Source organism: Callithrix jacchus, chromosome 6 (assembly GCF_049354715.1).
Source record: "Callithrix jacchus isolate 240 chromosome 6, calJac240_pri, whole genome shotgun sequence".
Taxonomy (NCBI): Eukaryota; Metazoa; Chordata; class Mammalia; order Primates; family Cebidae; genus Callithrix; species Callithrix jacchus.
In genome coordinates this window covers 33,998,276-34,019,113 of record NC_133507.1, presented here as the reverse complement: position 1 = coordinate 34,019,113, position 20,838 = coordinate 33,998,276, and the positions used below count along the sequence as shown (strand labels likewise).

General features: G+C 39.9%; 1 protein-coding gene across 8 annotated transcripts in view; it reads right to left on the bottom strand.

Annotated features, from left to right (window-relative positions):
• The window catches only part of ARHGEF4 (Rho guanine nucleotide exchange factor 4), a 210,985-nt gene that overhangs the window by 90,202 nt on the left and 99,945 nt on the right, over nucleotides 1–20,838 (bottom strand). For all 8 annotated transcript variants that reach the window (XM_035304084.3, XM_078326970.1, XM_078326974.1 and 5 more), the window contains one exon: nucleotides 761–887. In XM_035304084.3, coding sequence (XP_035159975.3) covers nucleotides 761–887 — 127 coding nt within the window. The remainder of the gene's footprint in view (nucleotides 1–760; nucleotides 888–20,838) is intronic.

The window sequence follows — 20,838 nt, the reverse complement described above, 5'->3', positions numbered from 1 at the left end:
TGACAAATTTGTGATGTGATGCTGTTTGCTACAGTTTGGAGAAAGGGCCTCATACAGACTGGATAAAACTCAAGGAAGAGGCCATTATACCTTACATGGGAAAACACCCAAGTGCCATCAGCTGATCAGAGGCAGCTCCTTACATGATTCTGTCTCCTTGAAGTTATATAAAACCTACTACAAGATGAAGGGACAGTCAGTAGTTCTGCTCAAAATTAACTACTAATAAAGCCAAGCTGGGGTACTCAATAGAATCTGCCCCAAGCTAGAAATTCCATTTTTTTTTTTTTGGTTTGTTTGTTTTTTGAGACAGCATCTCACTCTGTCACCCAGGCTGAAGTGCACAATCTTGGCTCACTACAACCTCGGCCTCCCAGGTTCAAGCAATTCTCCTGCCTCATCATCCCGGGTAGCTGAGATTACAGGCATGCATCACCATACTGAGCTAGTTTTTGTATTTTTAGTAGAGACAGGGTTTCACCATATTGCCCAGGCTGGTCTTGAGCTCCTCAAGTGATCCGCCTGCCTCAGCCTCCCAAAGTGCTGGGATTACAGGCGAGGGTCACTGCGACAGGCCAAGAATTCCCTTTCTTTGGGTAGGAGGCACTCCTCCCTAACTGAAGGGAAGGGGTCAATTGTTTATCTCTCTCACCTTCAAGCTACTTCTGCCAGGCAAGTGGATACACCTGTGAACAGCACTTGCTTCTTGTCCTTCATGCAGGATCCAGAGTACAGAGCAAGAGGGAGGTGTGTAACTCACCAGTATCAGGTGTGTGCTCTGGCCAGCCCACATGGTTCAGTCCTGTTGGAGCACTCTGCGAGAGTGGACAGCTTCTTCTAGGGAGATTAAAAGACTCTGGAGAGGTAATGATCGTCTTTCTCCAGCACTGGAAGAGGAAGAAAGAGGCAGAGGGCAAATGAAGAGAATAAATGACAGGCTGTCATTGCCATCCTGCAGTCTTTCTAATTGCCAAGGACCTTTCCTTGTGAACAGAGCACACAGCCAAAATGTGCACAGCTTTAAGAGGTGCCTTTCACATCAAAACTCACAATAAAAACTTCACCTTGAGTCTGTAGTAAACAACCTATCTGGCCACATGGATAGGTTGTCATTCCATGGGTGAACTGAGGACTGTGGAGGTCTTCAGACTCCCAACCGCAGTGGTGGTCATACAGACACCTACAATTCTGGGAAAGAGGAATCCTCTCTGACCAGAGGAACTGTGGTCCCAAGGGCATGGGATAGAATCCCTGTTTCTTTTTCTCTATCTCTGTCTTCCTGCCTCTTGGTTTAAGAGGCAGAAACAGTTGCAGGAAGTGTATGGCAGAGTGGGAAAATGAAAGCCCCAGCTTTCATTAAGAAAACTGGGAATGGAGGACTCCTAGATACCAGGAAGTGCCTGGGAGAATGCCAAGAGGAGGGGTCTCAAGCAGATGATCCCATAATGTTGTGTATGACCTCCTGTACTTACCCCTAAGCTGTATGAGTAGATCCGACCCTGAATAGTTCTTTGAGAACTGAACCAAGGGGTAGAATATTTTATAGGTCCCACAGGGGCCACTGGGTGATCCATGTTATCTAAATGGCACTGAAAACATCTAAAATCTGAACTGACATAAGAAAGCCCCTAAAGGGTCAGTAAGAACTTACAGCCTAAACTTAACTGGGTCAACTGCTTAAGAAATTTAATAATCATTATTTTCCATAGGAAATAAACAATGCCCAGAGTCTCATAACATAATATTTAAGATGCCCAGGATACAATCCAGTATTACCAGACACACAAAGAACTATGAAATCTCAATAACTTGTAAGGGAAAAGATAGTCAACAATGGCAACACCAAGATGACATAGTTGTTAGAATTATCACAAAAAGACTTTAAAGCAGCTCTTATATCACCATGCTCTAAGAAATAATGGTGAACATTTTTGACATAAATGAAAAATAATAGCAGATAAATAGAAAAAAAGAATCAAATGGAGATGTTAGTACTGAAAGATATGATAACTAAAATAAAAATCCAGTGGCAAAATGCAGTTATAAAATGAGATGAAAGAGGAAAGAATCAGTAAGTATGTAAATAGTTCAACAGAAGTTATCTAATTGAAGAACAGAGAGAAAAGGTTGGGGAAAAGATCCCAACAGAACTTCAGGGATCTGTGTGACAACAACAGTGGTCTAACACTCTGTCATCAGAGTTCCAGAAGGAGAAGAGAGTGGGGTGCAGAACAATAGACCATTCAAAACATTAGCTTAACAGATACAAGAGCTCAGCAAACTGCAAGCTGGAAAACCCAAGGAAATCCATGCCCAGAGGCATCATAAACTGCCAAAAACTAGAGACAATGAAAAAATCTTAAAGCAGCCAGAAACCACAGCAGATCATACATAGGGGAACATTCATTCAAATGACTGCAGATTTTTCATGGAGGCCAGAAAGAAGTGGAATATTTGTAAAGTGCTAAATCACTGTCAACCCAAAAATCTATATCCAGCAAAACTGTACTTAAGGAATGAAGGTAAAATAAGAACACTATCATATGGAGAAAAACTAAGAGAAGTCATAGCCAGTAGACCTGTTCTAAAGAAATGTTGAAGGAAGATCTTCATACAAAAGGAAAATGATATTCAAACTTCAGAAATGAAGAGCAACAGAAATAATAGCTGGGTAAATATAACACACTATTTTTCTCCTCTTGAGTTTTAAAAAATGTTTGACAGTTAAACACAATATTTTAATATTATCTAATGAGGTTTTCAATGTATGAGATAACACACATGACAACAACAACATAAAGGAGTAGGTTAAAGGAACCTATGTCTACGTTCCACTCGAAGTCAGAAAATAGTAATTCTAACTGGACAGAAATGTTAAGGATTTCTGAGTATAGTAATTCCTAGAATTACTAAAAAAAAATCTATACAAAGAAATATAGCTAAAAGCTCAATAGAAAAGTTAAAATGGAAAAATAAAAACACCTAAATAATCTAAAAGGAAACAGAACAATGAAAATCAGAGAACAAACGATAACATGGTAAACCTAAATCCAAACACATCAATAAGTACATTAAGTTTGAATACTCAAAACACATAATCAGAAGAATAAATATTAAAACAATTAAGGAAAAAACACATAACAATATGCTGTCTACAAGAAACTTTTCAAAATAATGATAAAGGTAAGTAGAAAGTAAAAGGGTGGAAAAACTATGCCACACAAATACTAATCAAAAAGAAAATGTAAATGGCTATATTAATATCAGACAAAACCAATTTCAGAGCAAGGAAAATTACCAGGGACACAGACAAACATGACATCATAAGAGTGAATTCACCAAGAATATGTTCCTAGATGTTCATGCATCTAACCATAGACATTCAAAATATATGAAGCAAAAATTTAATTTAATTTAAAGGAGAAATGGAAAATTCACAATGATCCATTTCTGATTGGAAACGTCAACACTTTTATCACAGTAATCAATACAACAAATAGACAAAAACAAGGTAATAGACAAAATGAGCAACACTATCAACCAACTGGAACTAATTGACATTTGTAGCATATTCATCCAATAATAGCAGAATACACATTGTTTTCAAGTGCACATGGAACATTCACCAAGAGAGGCTACATCCTTCGTGATAATCATAATAATAAAATAACAATAACAAAGACATGTTTGAAAGTATGAAATCATACAAAGTATGTTTCTCTGATCACAATGGTATTATACTATAAATCAGTAATAGGATGGTAATTCTATTACATTTCTTAAAAAGGAAATCCTAATCTACTTAGAAATTAACGCACTTTGAAAACAAAAAGTCCACCATAGTCCAGTGACTGCTATCAGAACAGTGATCTAGTCCTCTGATTCACTCACCATATGTGCTATTATTCCTGCTGTTCTAACCTTTGAATGTTATACCATATCATTATCTGCTTATTTTCATACTCTTTTGAGAACTGCGCTTGCAGTTTATCTTTTTGTGTTTACACAAAAATATCATTTGTGTATATTTGAGTAGTTGAAACTAGTAGAAACTACCAAACAATATTTGACTCAACTAGTCAAATATACTCAACTAGTATATGATCTCTATTTTCTATAAAATTATCAGAAGTTATCTCTAGGCCTCCAAACCTTTTACAATCAAATAATCTTAGGGTTGGAATTCTCTCAACATCTACTTTAATCCTGGTTAAAGGGAAACTGGACCCTTTACATGTATTCATGTGGGCCACATTACATTTGATTGTTTAAAAAAATAGCCTTTTAAGCTTGTGACTACAGCTGACTCTCGAACAACATGGGTTTGAACTGCATGGGTCTATTTATACATGAATTTTCTTCCACCTCTGCCACTTCTGAGACAACAAGACCCACTGCTCCTCTCCTTCCTCCTCCTTAGCCTATGGAATGTGAAGATGATAAGGATGGAGACCTTTATCCACTTCCACTGAATAAACAGTAAATATATTTTCTCTTCCCTCTAATTTTCTTAACATATTCTTTCTCTCTAGCTTACTTTATTCTAACAATACTATATATACTACTTATAATATCTTACAACATACAAAATAAGTGTTAGACTGTTTATGTTATCAACAAGGCTTCTGGTTAACAATAGGCTATTAATAGTCAAGTTTTTCAGGAGACAAAAAATTATACATGGAGATGAGCATGGTGGCTCATGCCTGTAATTCTGTAATCCCAGTACTCTGGGACTCCGAAGCAGGCAGATCACTTGAGCTCAGGAGTGAGACCAGCCTGGTGAACACAGTGAAACCCTGTCACTACTAAAAATACAAAAATTAGTCAGGCGTGGTGGCATGCAATCCCAGCTCCTAGGGAGGCTGAGGCAGGAGAATTGCTTGAACCCAGGATGTGGAGGTTGCAGTGAGCTGAGATCATACCACTGCATTCCAGCCTGGGCAACAGAGCAAGACTCTGTCTCAATATGCATATATTGGATATATACATGGATATATATATATATATTGGATACATACATGGATTTTTGGCTGTGTGGGTGGTTGGTGCCCCTAACCCCTGGATGGTAAAGGGCCAACTGACTATCCTTTTGACAAAATGTTTTCTCAAGTTAACTCTCCTATGGCTTACTTAAACATTCTCTAAGTCTTCCATTCATGTTCTACACCAAATTTATCATGACATTTTCCTATTAAAAACCCTCAAAGGCTGCCTGCTACTTGCAGAATAAAGTCAAGATCTATTGGCATGGGGCCCAGAGTTCTTCAAATATTGTTTTCTGACTACTGTAACAACTCTTGCCATCCATCTCTCTACCACCAGCCACCTGCTCACTACTTCCCTGATACTCCATGAATTTTCATACTACCATGCCATTGATGTTGCTATCCCCTCTGTTTGAACTACTCTTCTATGCTGAAACTTCATCCATTCTTAGGAAAGTGTCTCCATTTATGCAAATTCTTTCCTTATGTTTCATCTACACAGAATTACCCATCTCCTCCCTCTGTTAACAGTATTTTGCTGATATCACTGTAGCAACTGTATTGCTGTACAATCATTGTACAGATTTTAGTACTTGGAAGTGGGATACAGCTATAACAAAAACCTACAAATTTGGAAGTGACTTTGGAATTGGGCAGTAGGCAGAGGCTGGAAGAAAAGAAATAAAAAGAATACACACTAGAAAGGAAGAAATAAAACTCCCCATTTTCAGATGATATGGTTGCTTACATAAATAATTTTAAGTCATCTACAAAGACAACTAACTTTGAGCTAGCAAATGGATTCAGCAGAGCCACAAGATACAATATTAACACATAAAAATCAATCATATTTCCATACACTAAAAATCAACTTTTGGAAAATGAAATTTAAAACACAGTATTTGTAATAGTTCCTAGGAAAATTAAATACAAAAGTATACATTTAAAAATACATAGGATCTATATGCAGAAAATTACAATATTCAGACAAAAGAAGTTAAAACCTAAATAAATGAAAAGATACACTTGTATTCTTGTGTTGGGAGACAAAACATAATACAGATGACAGTTTTCCATCAATTAATTTATAGGTTTGCTGCAGTCTCACCAGATTCGCAGCAAAGCGTTTGTAGACAAGACAGACTTATTCTAATATTTACTATTGGAAGGAACTAGCCATTCAACAGGTAAAACAATGTTGAAAAAAAGTGGAAAGACTCCACCTAATCAACATGAAGGCTCAGTACACGGCTATGAAGATCAAGCCAGTGTGGCAGTGGTGGAGGCATAGACACAGAGATGAAGAGTACCAAACAGAGAGCCTAGAAACAGGTTTAAGTATATCCAACTGATTTCTGGCAAAGGTACAAAACAAATTCAATGAGGAATAATACTCTCTTCTCAACAAGTGGAAGTGGTCCAACAGTATCCACAGGCAAAAAAAGAAACTTCACCTAAATCCCACAACTCTTGCAGCCATAAGAAAAAATGAGATCATTTCCTTTGCAGCAACATGGTTGGAACTGGAAGCCACTATCCTAGGGAAACTTACCCAGAACTGACAACCAAATACCACATGTTCTCACTTACATGTGGGAGCTAAACATTAAGTACATATGGACACAAAGAAGACAACAACAAATTCTGGGGCCTACTCGAGGGTAGAGGGCAGGAGGAGGATGAGGACTGAAAAACTACCCATCAGGTACTATACTTATTACCTGAGTGACAAAATAATCTGTACACCAAACCTTTGCAACATGCAATTTACCTATTTAATGAACCTGCACATGTATCCCTGAACCTAAAAATAAAAGTCAAAAACCATAACTGCAAATTAATCATAAACTTAAATGTGAAAAGTACAATGATAAAACTTTAGAAAAAATAGAAGAAAATCTTTGAGACTTAGGGGTCACTGAAGAGTTTTTAGACATGACACCAAAAGCATACCCATAAATGGAAAAAATTGATTAACTAGACTTCAACATTCAAAAACTTTTGTTCTGTGAAGACCCTGGTAAGAAGATGAAAAAACAAGCTACAGACTGGATGATGTTTGTAAACCACATATTCAACAAAGGACTAATATCTGGAATATGAATATATATAATACACAGACACATATACACTCTGACTCTCAAAGATCAACATTACAAAAATGCCTTGCGGGGATTTTCTGGCAAGATAGCAGAATAGGAACAGCTCTGGTGCACAGCTCCCAGTGATAGCAACACAGAAGGCAGATGATCTCCACATTTCCAACTGAGGTACCTGGTTCATCTCACTGGGACTGGTTAGACAATGGGTACAGCCCAAGGAGGGCGAGCTGAAGCAGGGTGGGGCATTGCCTTGCCTGGGAAGTGTAAGGGGCTAAAGAACTCTCTCTCCTAGCCAAGGGAAGCCAGCACTCTGGCACACTGGCTTAGATACCATGCTTATCCTATGGTCTTCACAAGCTGCAGACCAGAAGATTCCCTCCAGTGCCTACAATACCAGTGCCCTGGGTTTCCAGCACAAAACTGGGCAGCCATCTGGGAAGACACCAAGCTAGCTGCAGCAGTTTTTTTTCTTTTTTATACCCCAGAGGCACCTGGAATGCTAATGAGACAGAATTGCTCATTCCCCTGAAAAAGGGGTCTGAAGCCAGGGAGCCAAGTGATCTGGCTTGGTGTGTCCTACCCCCACAAAGGCCAACAAGCTAAGATCCACTGGCTTGAAATTCTCACAGCCAGCACTGAGCTTGACCTGGGATGTTTGAATTCAGTGCAGGGAGGGTCATCCACCATTGCTGAGGCTCGGGTAGTTGGTTTTAACTTCACTTGTGTAAGTAAAGTCACTGGGAAGTTTACACAGCAACTGGGCAGAGCCCATGGTAGCTCAGCAAGGCCTCTGCAGGCAAACTCTGTCACTAGACTCCCTCTTCGCTGGGCAGGGCATCTCTGAAAAAAGAGAGCAGCCCATCAGGGACTTCTAAATAAAGCCCCACCCTCCTGGGACAGAGCACCTGGGAAAAGGGGTGGTTGTGGATACAGGTTCAGCAGACTTCAACATCCCTGCCCGGCATCTCTGAATGGAGCAACAGACCTCCCAGCACAGTACTCAAGCTCTGATAAAGGAGAGACTGCCTCCTCAAGTGGCTCCCTGACACCCATGTATCCTCACTGGGAGACACCTCCCAGAAGGGGCTGACAGACACCTCATACAGGAGAGCTCTGGCTGGCATCTTGTGGGTACCCTTCTGTGATGAAGCTACCAGAGGAAGGAACAGGCAGCAATCTTTGCTCTTTTGCAGCCCCCACTGGTGATTCCCAGGCAAGCAGGGTCTGGAGTGGACCTCCAGCAAACTCCAACAAGCCTACAGCAGAGGGGGCCTGACTGTTAGAAGGAGAACTAACAGAAAGAAATAGTTTCAACATACACAGAAAGGACATCCATGCAGAGACTAAGGTCATCAACTTCAAAGACCAAAGGTAGATAAATCCATGAAGATGGGAAGAAACCAGTGCAAAAAGGTTGAAAACTCCAAAAACCAGAATGCTGCTTCTCCTCCAAGGGATTATAACTCCTCACCAACAAGGGAGCAAAACTGGATGGAGAATGAGTTTGATAAACTGATGGAAGCAGGCTTCAGAAGGTGGGTAATAACAAACTTCTCTGAGCTAATGGAGTATGTTCTAACCCAACGCAAGGAAACTAAGAACGTTGAAAAAAGGTTAGATGAAACGCTAACTAGAATAATCAGTGTAGAGAAGAACATAAGCAACTTGGTGGAGCTGAAAAACACAGCATGAGAACTTCGTGGAGCATATACAAGTTTCAACAGCCAAATTGATCAAGCAGAAAAAAGGATATCAGAGATTAAAGGTCAACTCAATGAATAAAAGCAAGAAGGCAAGATTAGAGAAAAAAGAGTGAAAAGAAATGAAGAAACCTTCTAAGAAAGATGGGATTATGTGAAAAGACCAAATCTACATTTGATCCATGTAACTGAAAGTGATGGGGAGAATGAAACCAAGTTAGAAAACACTCTTCAGGATATTATCCAGGACAACTTCCCCAACCCACCATTCAAATTCAGAGACCACCACGAAGATACTCCTCGAGAAGAGCAACCCCAAGACACATAATTCTCAGATTCACCAGGGTTGAAATGAAGGAAAAAGTGCTAAGGGCAGCCAGAGAGAGGTCCAGTTACCCACAAAAGGAACCCCATCAGACTCACAGCAGGTCTCTCAGCAGAAACCCTGTAAACCAGAAGATCCTTAAAAGGATCCTTAAGTACTCAACATCCTTAAAAAAAAGAATTTTCAACCCAGAATTTCATATCCAGCCAAACTAAGCTTCATAAGCAAAGGAGAAATAAGATCCTTTATGGACAAGCAATTGCTTAGAGATTTTTTCACCACCAGGTCTGTCTTACAAGAGCTCCTGAAGGAAGCACTAAACATGGAAAGAAACAACCAGCACCAGCCACTGTAAAAACATACCAAATTGTAACGACTATCAACACTACTAAGAAACTCCATCAACTAATGGGCAAAACAACCAGCTAGCATCAAAATGACAGGATCAAATTCACACATAACAATATTAACCTTAAATGTAAATGGGTTGAATGCTCCAATTAAAAGACACAAACTGGCAAATTGGATAGTCAAGACCCATTGGTGTGCTGTATTAAGAAGACCCATCTCACATGCAAAGATACAAATAGGCTCAAAATAAAGGGATGGAGTAAGATTTACCAAGCAAATGGAAAGAAAAAAAAAAAGGCAGGTGTTGCAATCCTAGTCTCTGATAAAACAGACTTTAAACCAACAAAGATCAAAGACACAAAGAAAGGCATTACATAATGGTAACGGGATTAATAGCAACAAGAAGAGCTAACTGTCCTAAATATATATGCACCCAATACAGGAGCACCCAGATACATAAAGCAAATTCTTAATGACCTACCAAGAGACTCACATGCAATAATAGTGGGAGACTTTAACACCCCACTGTCAGTATTAGACAGATCAGTGAGACAGAAAATTAACAACGATATCCAGGACTTGAACTCAGATCTGGACCAAGTGGACCTAATAGACATCTACAGAACTCTCCACTCCAAATCCATAGAATATACATTCTTCTCAGTACCATATCACACATATTCTAAAATTGACCACATAATTGGAAATAAAACACTCCTCAGCAGATGCAAAAGAACGGAAATCATAACAAACAGTCTCTCAGACCACAGTGCAACCATATTAGAACTCAGGATTAAGAAACTCACTCAAAACTGTACAACTATGTGGAAATCGAACAACCTGCTCCTGAATGAAGGCAGAAATAAAGATGCTCTTTGAAACCAATGAGGAGAAAGACACAACGTACCAGAATCTCCAGGACACATTTAAAGCAGTGTCTAGAGGGAAATTTGTAGCACTCAATTCCCACAAGAGAAATGACAAAAAATCTAAAATCAACACTCTAATGTCATGATTAAAAGAACTAGAGGAGGCTGAGCATGGTGACATGCCTGTAATCCCAGCACTTTGGGAGTCCAAGGTGGGTGGATCATGAGGTCAGGAGTTCAAGACAAGCCTGGCCAACATGGTGAAACCCCGTCTCTACTAAAAATACAAAAATTAGCAGGGCATGGTGGCATATGCCTGTAATCCAAGCTACTCTGGAGGCTGAGGCAGGAGAATTGCTTGAATTGGGACCCCAGAGGTGGAGGTTGCAGTGAGCCAAGATCACGCCACTCCACTCCAGCCTGGGCTACAAAGTGAGACTCTGTCTCAAACAAAACAAAACAAAAAGAGGAGCCAGATGAAACAAATTCAAAAGCTAGCAGAAGACAAGAAATAACTAAGATCAGAGCACAACTGAAGGAGACAGAGACACAAAAAAACTCTTCAAAAAAAATCAATGAATCCAGGAACTTGTTTTTTGAAAAGATCAACAAAATAGATAGACCACTAGACAGACTAATAAAGAAGAAAAGAGAGAAATATCAAATAGATGTAATAAAAAATGATAAAGGGGATATTATCACCAAATCCCACAGAAATACAAACTACCATCAGAGAATACTATAAACACCTCTATGCAAATAAACCAGTAAATCTAGAAGAAATGGATAAATTCCTGGATACTTACACCCTCCTAAGACTAAACAAGGCAGAAGTCGAATCCCTGAATAGACCAATAACAAGGTCTGAAATTGAGGCAGCAATTTATAGCCTACCAACCAAAAAGAAGTCTAGGACCAGAAGGGTTCACAGCCAAATTCTACCAGAGGTACAAAGAGGAGCTGATACCATTCCTTCTGAAAGTATTCGAAACAGTAGTAAAAGAGGGAATCCTCCTTAATTCATTTTATGAGACCAACATCATCTTGATACCAAAACCTGGCAGAGACACAACTAAAAAAGAAAATTTCAGCCCAATATCCATGATGAACATTGATGTGAAAATCCTCAATAAAATACTGGCAAACCAAATCCAACACCACATCAAAAAGCTTATCCATCAAGATCAAGTCAGCTTCATCCCTGGGATGCAAGCAAGGCTGCTTGAACATATGCAAATCTATAAACATAATCCATCACATAAAGAAAACCAAAGACAAAAATGACATGATTATTTCAATAGGTGCAAAGAAGGCCTTTGACAAAATTCAACAGCACTTTATGCTAAAAACTCTCAAAAAATAGGTATCGATGGAATGTATCTCAAAATAATAAGACCTATTTATGACAAACCCACAGCTAACATCATACCAAATGGACAAAAACTGGAGCATTCCTTGAAAACTGGCACAAGACAAAGATGCTCTCTCTCACCACTCCTATTCAACATAGTATTGGAAGTTCTGGCCAGGGCAATCAGGCAAGAAAAAGAAATAAAGGGTATTCAATTAGGAAAAGAGGAAGTCAAATTGTCTCTATTTGCAGACAACATGATCATATATTTAGAAGACCCCATCATCTCAGCCCCAAATCTCCTTAAGCTGATTAGTAATTTCAGCAAAGTCTCAGGATACAAAATCAATGTGCAAAAATCACAAGCATTCCTATACATCAATAACATACAGAGAGCCGAATCATGAGTGAACTGCCATTCAGAATTGCTACAAAGAGAATAAATACCTAGGAATACCACTAACAAGGGATGTGAAGGACCTCCTCAAGGAGAACTACAATCCAGTGCTCAAGGAAATAAGAGAGGACTCAAAGAGATGGAAAAGCATTCCATACTCATGGTTAGGAAGAATCAATATTGTGAAAATGGCCATATGCCAAAAGTAATTTATAGATTCAATGCTATCCCCATCAAGCTACCATTCACTTTCTTCACAGAATTGGAGAAAACCACCTTAAATTTCATGTGGAACCAAAAAAAGAGCCCATGTAGCCAAGACAATCCTAAGCGCAAAAAAAAAAAAAAAAAACAAACAAAGCCAGAGGCATCATGCTACCTGATTTCAAACCATACTACAAGCCTACAGTAATCAAAACAGCATGGTAATGGTGCCAAAACAGAGATATAGACCAATGGAACACAACAGAGGCCTCAGAAATAATGCCACACATCTAAACCATCTGATCTTTGAAAATCTGACAAAAACAAGCAATGGGGAAAGGATTCCCTATTTAATGAATGGTGTTGGGAAAACTTGCTAGCTATATGCAGAAAGCTGAAACTGGACCCCTTCCTTATATCTTTTACAAAAATAAACTCCAGATGAATTAAGATTTAAACATAAGACCTAACACCATAAAAACCCTAGAAGAAAACCTAGGCAATACCATTGAGGACATAGGCATGGGCAAGGACTTCATGACTAAAACACTAAAAGCAATGGCAACAAAAGCCAAAATTGACGTATGTGATCTAATTAAAGAGCTTCTGCACAGCAAAAGAAGCTGTCATTAGAGTGAACTGGCAACAAACAGAATGGGAAAAACTTTTGCAATATATCCATCTAACAAAGGGCTAATATCCAGAATCTACAAAGAACTTAAACAAGTTTACAAGAAAAAACAATCCCATCAAAAAGTGGGTGAAGGATATGAACACTTCTCAAAAGGAGACATTTATGCAGCCAACAAACATGAAAAAAGCTCATCATCACTGGTCATTAGAGAAATGCAAATCAAACCACACTGAGACACCATCTCAGGCCAGTTAGAATGGCGATCATTAAAAAATCAAGAGACAACATACTGGCGAGGATGTGGAGAAATAGGAATGCTTTTACATTTTTGGTGGGAGTGTAAATTAATTCAACCGTTGTGCAAGACAGTGTAATGATTCCTCAGGGATCTAGAACTAGAAATACCATTTGACCCAGCAATCCCATTACCGGGTCATGTCTTTATAATAGAATGATTTATATCCTATCCAAAGGTTAAAAATCGTTCTATTAGAAAGACACATGCACACATATGTTTACTGTGGCACTGTTCACAATAGCAAAGACTTGGAACCAACCCAAATGCCCATCAAGGATAGACTGGATAAAGAAAAGGTGGCACACATACACCATGCAACACTATGCAGCCATAGAAAAGAATGAGTTCATGTCCTTTGCATGGACATGGATAAAGCTGGAAACCATCATTCTCAGCAAACTGATACAAGAAAGGAAAACCAAACACCATATGTTCACACCCATAAGTGGGTGTTGATCAATGGGAACACATGGACACAGGGAGGGGAACATCACACACCTGTGCCTGTCGCAGGGTAGAGGGCAATGGGAGGGATAGCAGAAGGTGGGTGGATTGGGGAGGAATAACATTAGGAGAAATACCTAAGGTACATGAAGGGGTAATGGAGGCAGCAAACCACAATGGCACGTGTATACATATGTAACAAACCTGCACGTTCTGCACATGTGCCCCAGAACTTAAAGTATAATAATAATAATAAATAAATTTATTAACTAAAAAATGCCTTGCCTTATCTCTCAATTGTTTGTGGGGAGAAAAGGAAAAGGCTATCCAGTTAGAAAATAAATAAAGGGGTCTTCAGATTCAAGATGGTGCGGTAAGACCAACTCAGGATCGCATCTCTCAGTGAACGCGAAGAGGGTGAGTCAAAGCTGCATTTCCAGACAGAACTTTGTTGCCCACAGAACGGGGAAATTCCCAGGTGTAGGAGTGACACAGGACGCAAGCACAGCCATTTTGGCTGTTGCGGCAGCTTCTGCCGGTGCCGCAGCACAGCGGCACTCTGCAACACTCCACTCAAAACACACTGGTCCGGGTGCCCTGCTAAACTGGCAATCTGAGATTTGGGAGGGCAGATTAGCATATTCATCTGATTAAACGGGACTTGGATGGTGAGCCAGACCAGGAGATTCCTGGGAAGTGGCGTTTGAACCAGCGCAGTGGCTCAGTGCATGGGAAATCACACAGATCCCGGTGCCCTAACAGCAGGTGACCGAAACACGTGGGAGAGAGCCATCCGTTCAACTTAAAAAAAAAAAAAAAAGAAAGGCACTCTGAGGCAGGGAGCCAGGCGAGCAGGCTCGGTGAGTTTCACCCCCACAGGGACAAACAAAACGGCAATTTGAAACACTCCAGGTGGAGAGTTTCACTGAGGGCACATCTGAACCCAGGATGGTGCAGCTCGATGGGGAGGGGCGTCCGCCATTGCCAAGGCAACCTGCCATAACAGAGAGACTCCACAGCAGGGCAGAGCCCACAGCAACAGGGCAGACCCCACATCAGCAGGGCAGGGCCGCGGCGAGCAAATAGTGACTAGACTGCCTCCTAGCTGGGCAGGATAGTGCAACGGACACTCATAAAGAAAGCCCCAACTCCCTGAGACAGAGCTTCTGAGGAAAAAAAGGGTTTTAACAAGTCTGCTGCAGCAGACATAAACGTAGCAGCCTAACAGCCCTGAATGAGCAACGGAACTCACAGCTCAGCATTTGAGCTTCTATAAAGTACAGACCGTCTCCTCAAGCAGCTCCCTGACCCCTGTATATCCAGAGTCACCTCAAAAAGGACTGATCAGACTGACATTAGGCTGGGACAAAGATAGCAGAAGAAGAAACTGATAGCATCCCTCACTGTTCTGCAGCTGCTACAGGTGTATCCTAGACAAGCAGGGCCTGGAGTGGACCTAAGCAGTCATACAGTGGAGGGGCTAGACTGGTAGAAGGAAAACCAAGTAACAGAAATATCTCATCATCAACAATCTGGGCATCCCCTCAGAGACTCAATCGAAAAGTCAGCAACTACTCAGACGACAGGTGGATAAATCCACAAAGATGGGAAGAAACCAGTGCAAAAAGGAGGAAAACACCTGAAACCAGAACACCCCACCTCCTACAAAGGACCAAAACTCCTCACCAGCAAGGGAACAAAGCTGGACAGAGAATGACTATGACAAAATGACAGAATCAGACTTCAGGAGGTGGGTAATATGAAACTTCTGTGAGCTAAAAGAACATGTTCTAAATCAATGCAAAGAAACTAAGAACCTTGAAAAAAGATTTGAAAAAGGATTCAAAGAAATGATAACAAGAATGGATAACGTAGAGAGGAATATGAATGAATTGAAGGAGCTGAAAAACACAACACGAGAACTTCACGAAGCATGCACAAGTTTCAACAGCTGAATTGACCAAGCAGAAGAAAGAATATCAGAAGTCGAAGATCAACTCAACGAAATAAAACGAGAAACAAAGATTAGAGAAAAAAAACGCAAAAAGGAATGAACAAAGACTCCAAGAAATGTGGGACTATGTGAAGAGACCTAACCTACGTTTGATAGGTGTACCAGAAGGGGACGAAGAGAAGGAATTCAAGCTGGAAAATACTCTTCAAGATATTATCCAGGAAAATTTCCCCCACTTAACAAGGCAGGCCAACACTCAAATCCAGGAAATAGAGAGAACACCACAAAGATACTCTGCAAAAAGAGCAACCCCAAGGCACATAATCGTCAGATTCACCAGGGTTGAAATGAAAAAGAAAATACTAAGGGCAGCCAGAGAGAAAGGTCGGGTCACTCACAAAGGGAAGCCCATCAGACTCACAGCAGATCTCTTGGGAGAAACTCTACAAGCCAGAAGAGACTGGGGGCCAATATTCAACATCCTTAAAGAAAAGAACTTTCAACTCAGAATTACATATCCAGCCAAACTGAGCTTCATAAGTGAAGAAAAAATAAAATCCTTTGCAAACAAGCAAGTACTCAGAGACTTTGTCACCACCAGGCCTGCTTTACAAGAGCTCCTGAAAGAGGCACTACACACAGAAAGGAACAACCAGTACCAGCCATTCCAAAAACACACTAAATGCTAAAGAGCATCAACAAAATGAAGAATCTTCATCAACTAACAGGCAAAACAGCCAACTAGCATCAAAATGGCAGTATCAAATTCACACATAACAATATTAACCCTAAATGTAAATGGGCTAAATGCACCAATCAAAAGACACAGACTGGCAAAGTGGATAAAAAACCAAAACCCATCAGTGTGCTGTATCCAGGAAACCCATCTCACATGCAAGGATACACAAAGGCTCAAAATAAAGGGATGGAGGAAGATTTACCAAGCAAATGGAGAGCAAAAAAAAGCAGGAGTTGCAATTCTCATCTCTGATAAAATAGACTTTAAAGCAACAAAGATCAAAAGAGACAAAGAAGGTCAATACATAATGGTAAAAGGATCGATACAACAAGAAGAGCTAATGATCCTAGATATATATGGACCCAATACAGGAGCACCCAGATGCATGATGCAAGTTCTTAATGACTTACAAAGAGACTTAGACTCCCACACAATAATAGTGGGAGACTTTAACACTCCACTGTCAATATTAGACAGATCAACCAGACGGAAAATCAACAACGATATCCAGGGCTTGAACTCAGACCTGGAACAAGCAAACCTGATAGACATTTACAGAACTCTCCACCCCAAATCCACAGCATATACATTCTTCTCAGCGCCACATCACACCTACTCTAAAATTGACCACATAATTGGAAGTAAAGCACTCCTCAGCAAATGCAAAACAATGGAAATCATAACAAACAGTCTCTCAGACCATAGTGCAATCAAGTTAGAACTCAGAATTCAAAAACTAACCCAGAACTGCACAGCTTCATGGAAACTGAACAACTGGCTCTTGAATGTTGACTGGATAAACAATGAAATGAAGGCAGAAATAAAGAAGTTCTTTGAAACCAATGAGAATGAAGACACAACATACCAGAATCTCTGGGACACATTTAAAGCAGTCTCTAGAGGAGAATATATAGCAGTAAGTGCCCATATGAGGAGAATGGAGAGATCCAAAATTGACACCCTATCGTCAAAATTGAAAGAGCTGGAGGAACAAGATCAAAAAAACTCAAAACCTAGCAGAAGACAAGAAATAACTAAGATCAGAGCAGAACTGAAGGAGATAGAGACACGAAAAACCCTTCTAAAAATCAACAAAACCAAGAGCTGGTTTTTTGAAAAGATCAACAAAATAGACAGACCACTAGCCAGACTGATAAGAAAAGAGAGAACAACTAAATAGATGCAATAAAAAACGATAATGGGGAAATCACCACAGATTCCACAGAAATTCAAACCATCATCAGAGAATATTACAAACAACTCTATGCACATAAACTAGCAAACCTGGAAGAAATGGATAAATTCCTGGACTCCTGGGTCCTCCCAAGCCTAAACCAGGAGGAAGCTGAAACTATGAATAGACCAATAACAAGGTCTGAAGTCGAGGCAGCAATTAAGAGCCTACCACACAAAAAAAGTCCAGGTCCAGATGGGTTCACAGCCGAATTCTACCAGACACACAAAGAGGAGCTGGTACCATTCCTTCTGAAACTATTCCAAATAATCCAGAAAGAGGGAATACTTCCCAAATCATTTTATGAGACCAACATCATCCTGTTACCAAAACCCGGCAGAGACTCAACAAGAAAAGAAAACTTCAGGCCAATATCCATGATGAACATAGATGCAAAAATCTTCAATAAAATACTGGCAAGCCAACTGCAACAGCACATCAAAAAACTTGTCCATCATGATCAAGTAGGATTCATCCCGGGGATGCAAGGCTGGTTCAACATACGCAAGTGTATAAATGTAATTCACCACATAAACAGAACTAAAAAAAAATACCACATGATTATCTCAATTGACGCAGAGATGGTATTTGACAAAATTCAACAGCCCTTTATGCTAAAAACCCTCAATAAACTCGGTATCGATGGAACGTATCTCAAAGTAATAAAAGCTATTTATGACAATCCAACAGCCAATATCATACTGAATGGGCAAAAACTGGAAGCATTCCCTTTGAAATCTGGCACTAGACAAGGATGCCCTCTTTCACTACTCCTATTCAATATAGTACTGGAAGTTCTAGCCAGAGCAATCAGGCAAGGAAAAGAAATAAAGGGTATTCAAATAGGAAAGGTGGAAGCCAAGTTGTCTCTATTTGCAGATGACATGATAGTATACCTAGAAGACCCCATCGCCTCAGCCCAAAAACTCCTGAAACTGATAAGCAACTTCAGCAAAGTCTCAGGATATAACATCAATGTGCAAAAATCACAAGCATTCCTATACACCAATAACAGACTTAAAGAAAGCCAAATCAAGAACGAACTGCCATTCACAATTGCTACAAAAAGAATAAAATACCTAGGAATACAACTCACAGGGAATGTAAAGGACCTCTTCAAGGAAAACTACAAACCACTGCTCAACGAAATCAGAGAGGACACAAACAGATGGAGAAACATTCCATGTTCATGGTTAGGAAGAATTAATATCGTGAAAATGGCTATACTGCCCAAAGTAATTTACAGAATCAATGCTATCGCCTGCATAGCCAAGTCAATTCTAAGCAAAAAGAACACAGTGGAGGGCATCACACTACTGGATTTCAAACTATACTACAAGGCTACAGTAATCAAAACAGCATGGCACTAGTACCAAAACAGAGATATAGACCAATGGAACAAAACAGAGGCATCGGAGGCAACACAACGTATCTACAACCATCTGATCTTTGACAAACCTGACAAAAACAAGCAACGGGGAAAGGATTCCCTGTTTAATAAATGGTGTTGGGAAAACTGGCTAGCTATCTGCAGAAAGCAGACACTGGACCCCTTCTGGACACCTTACACTAAAATTAACTCCAGATGGATTAAAGACTTAAACATAAGATCTGGCACCATTAAAACCCTAGAAGAAAATTTAGGCAAAACCATTCAGGACATAGGAGTAGGCAAGGTCTTGATGACCAAAACACCAAAAGCATTGGCAACAAAAGCAAAAATAGACAAATGGGACCTAATGAAACTCCACAGCTTCTGCATGGCAAAAGAAACAGTCACTAGAGTGAATTGTCAACCAACAGAATGGGGAAAAAATTTTGCAGTCTACCCATCTCACAAAGGGCTGATATCCAGAATTTACAAAGAACTTAAACAGATTTACAGGAAAAAAACAAACAAGCCCATTCAAAATTGGGCAAAGGATATGAACAGACACTTTACAAAAGAAGACATACATGAGGCCAACAAACATATGAAAAAATGCTTATCATCACTGGTCATTAGAGCGATGCAAATCAAAACCACATTGAGATACCATCTCACGCCAGTTAGAATGGCGATCATTAAAAAATCTGGAGACAACAGATGCTGGAGAGGATGTGGAGAAATAGGAACACTTTTACACTGTTGGTGGGAGTGTAAACTAGTTCAACCAATGTGGAAGACACTGTGGCGATTCCTCAAGGCCTTAGAAATAGAAATTCCAATTGACCCAGCAATCCCATTACTGGGTATATATCCAAAGGACTATAAATCATTCCACTATAAGGACACATGCACACGAAAGTTCATTGCAGCACTGTTTACAATAGCAAAGACCTGGAACCAACCGAAATGCCCATCAATGATGGACTGGATTAGGAAAATGTGGCACATATACACCATGGAATATTATGCAGCAATCAGAAATGATGAGTTTGTGTAATTGTAGGGACGTGGATGAATCTGGAGAACATCATTCTCAGCAAACTGACACAAGAACAGAAAATGAAATACCGCATATTCTCACTCATTAGGTGGGTGATGAAAAATGAGAACACATGGACACAGGGAGGGGAGTACCAAACACTGGGGTCTATTGGGGGGAGTAGGGGAGGGACAGCAGGGTGGGGAGAGCTGGGGAGGGATAGCCTGGGGAGAAATGCCAAATATGGGTGAAGGGGAGGAAGGCAGCAAAACACTCTGCCATGTGTGTACCTATGCAAATGTCTTGCATGTTCTGCACATGTACCCCAAAACCTAAAATGCAATTAAAAAAAGAAAAAGAAAATAGATAAAGGAATGGAAAATACATTTCACCTAAATTTCACCTAAACTGCTGTACCAATGACAAATATGCACATGAAAATATTTTCTACATTATTGCCCCTTAGAACGCAACCATTTCCAAAATGATGTATCACTACACCACTATTGCTATCATATTAAAAATTTTAAAATTCCAAAAAAAAAACAAATGCTGATAAGAATGCTGAGAAACTGGATCATGCACAGAGTACTGGTTGGTATGTACAATGGTACAGCCCTCTGGAAAATAATGTGGCAGATTCTTATAAAACTAAATAGACAACTATCACATGACCCAACAATTGTACTCTTGGGCATTTACCCCAGAGAAATGAAAACATATGTTATTATGTTAATTAACATATTGTTTATAATAGCCCAAACCTGGAAACAACCCAGATGTCTTCCAATAGGTGCATGATTAAACAAGTTGTGGTACATCCAGGCCACGGAATACTGT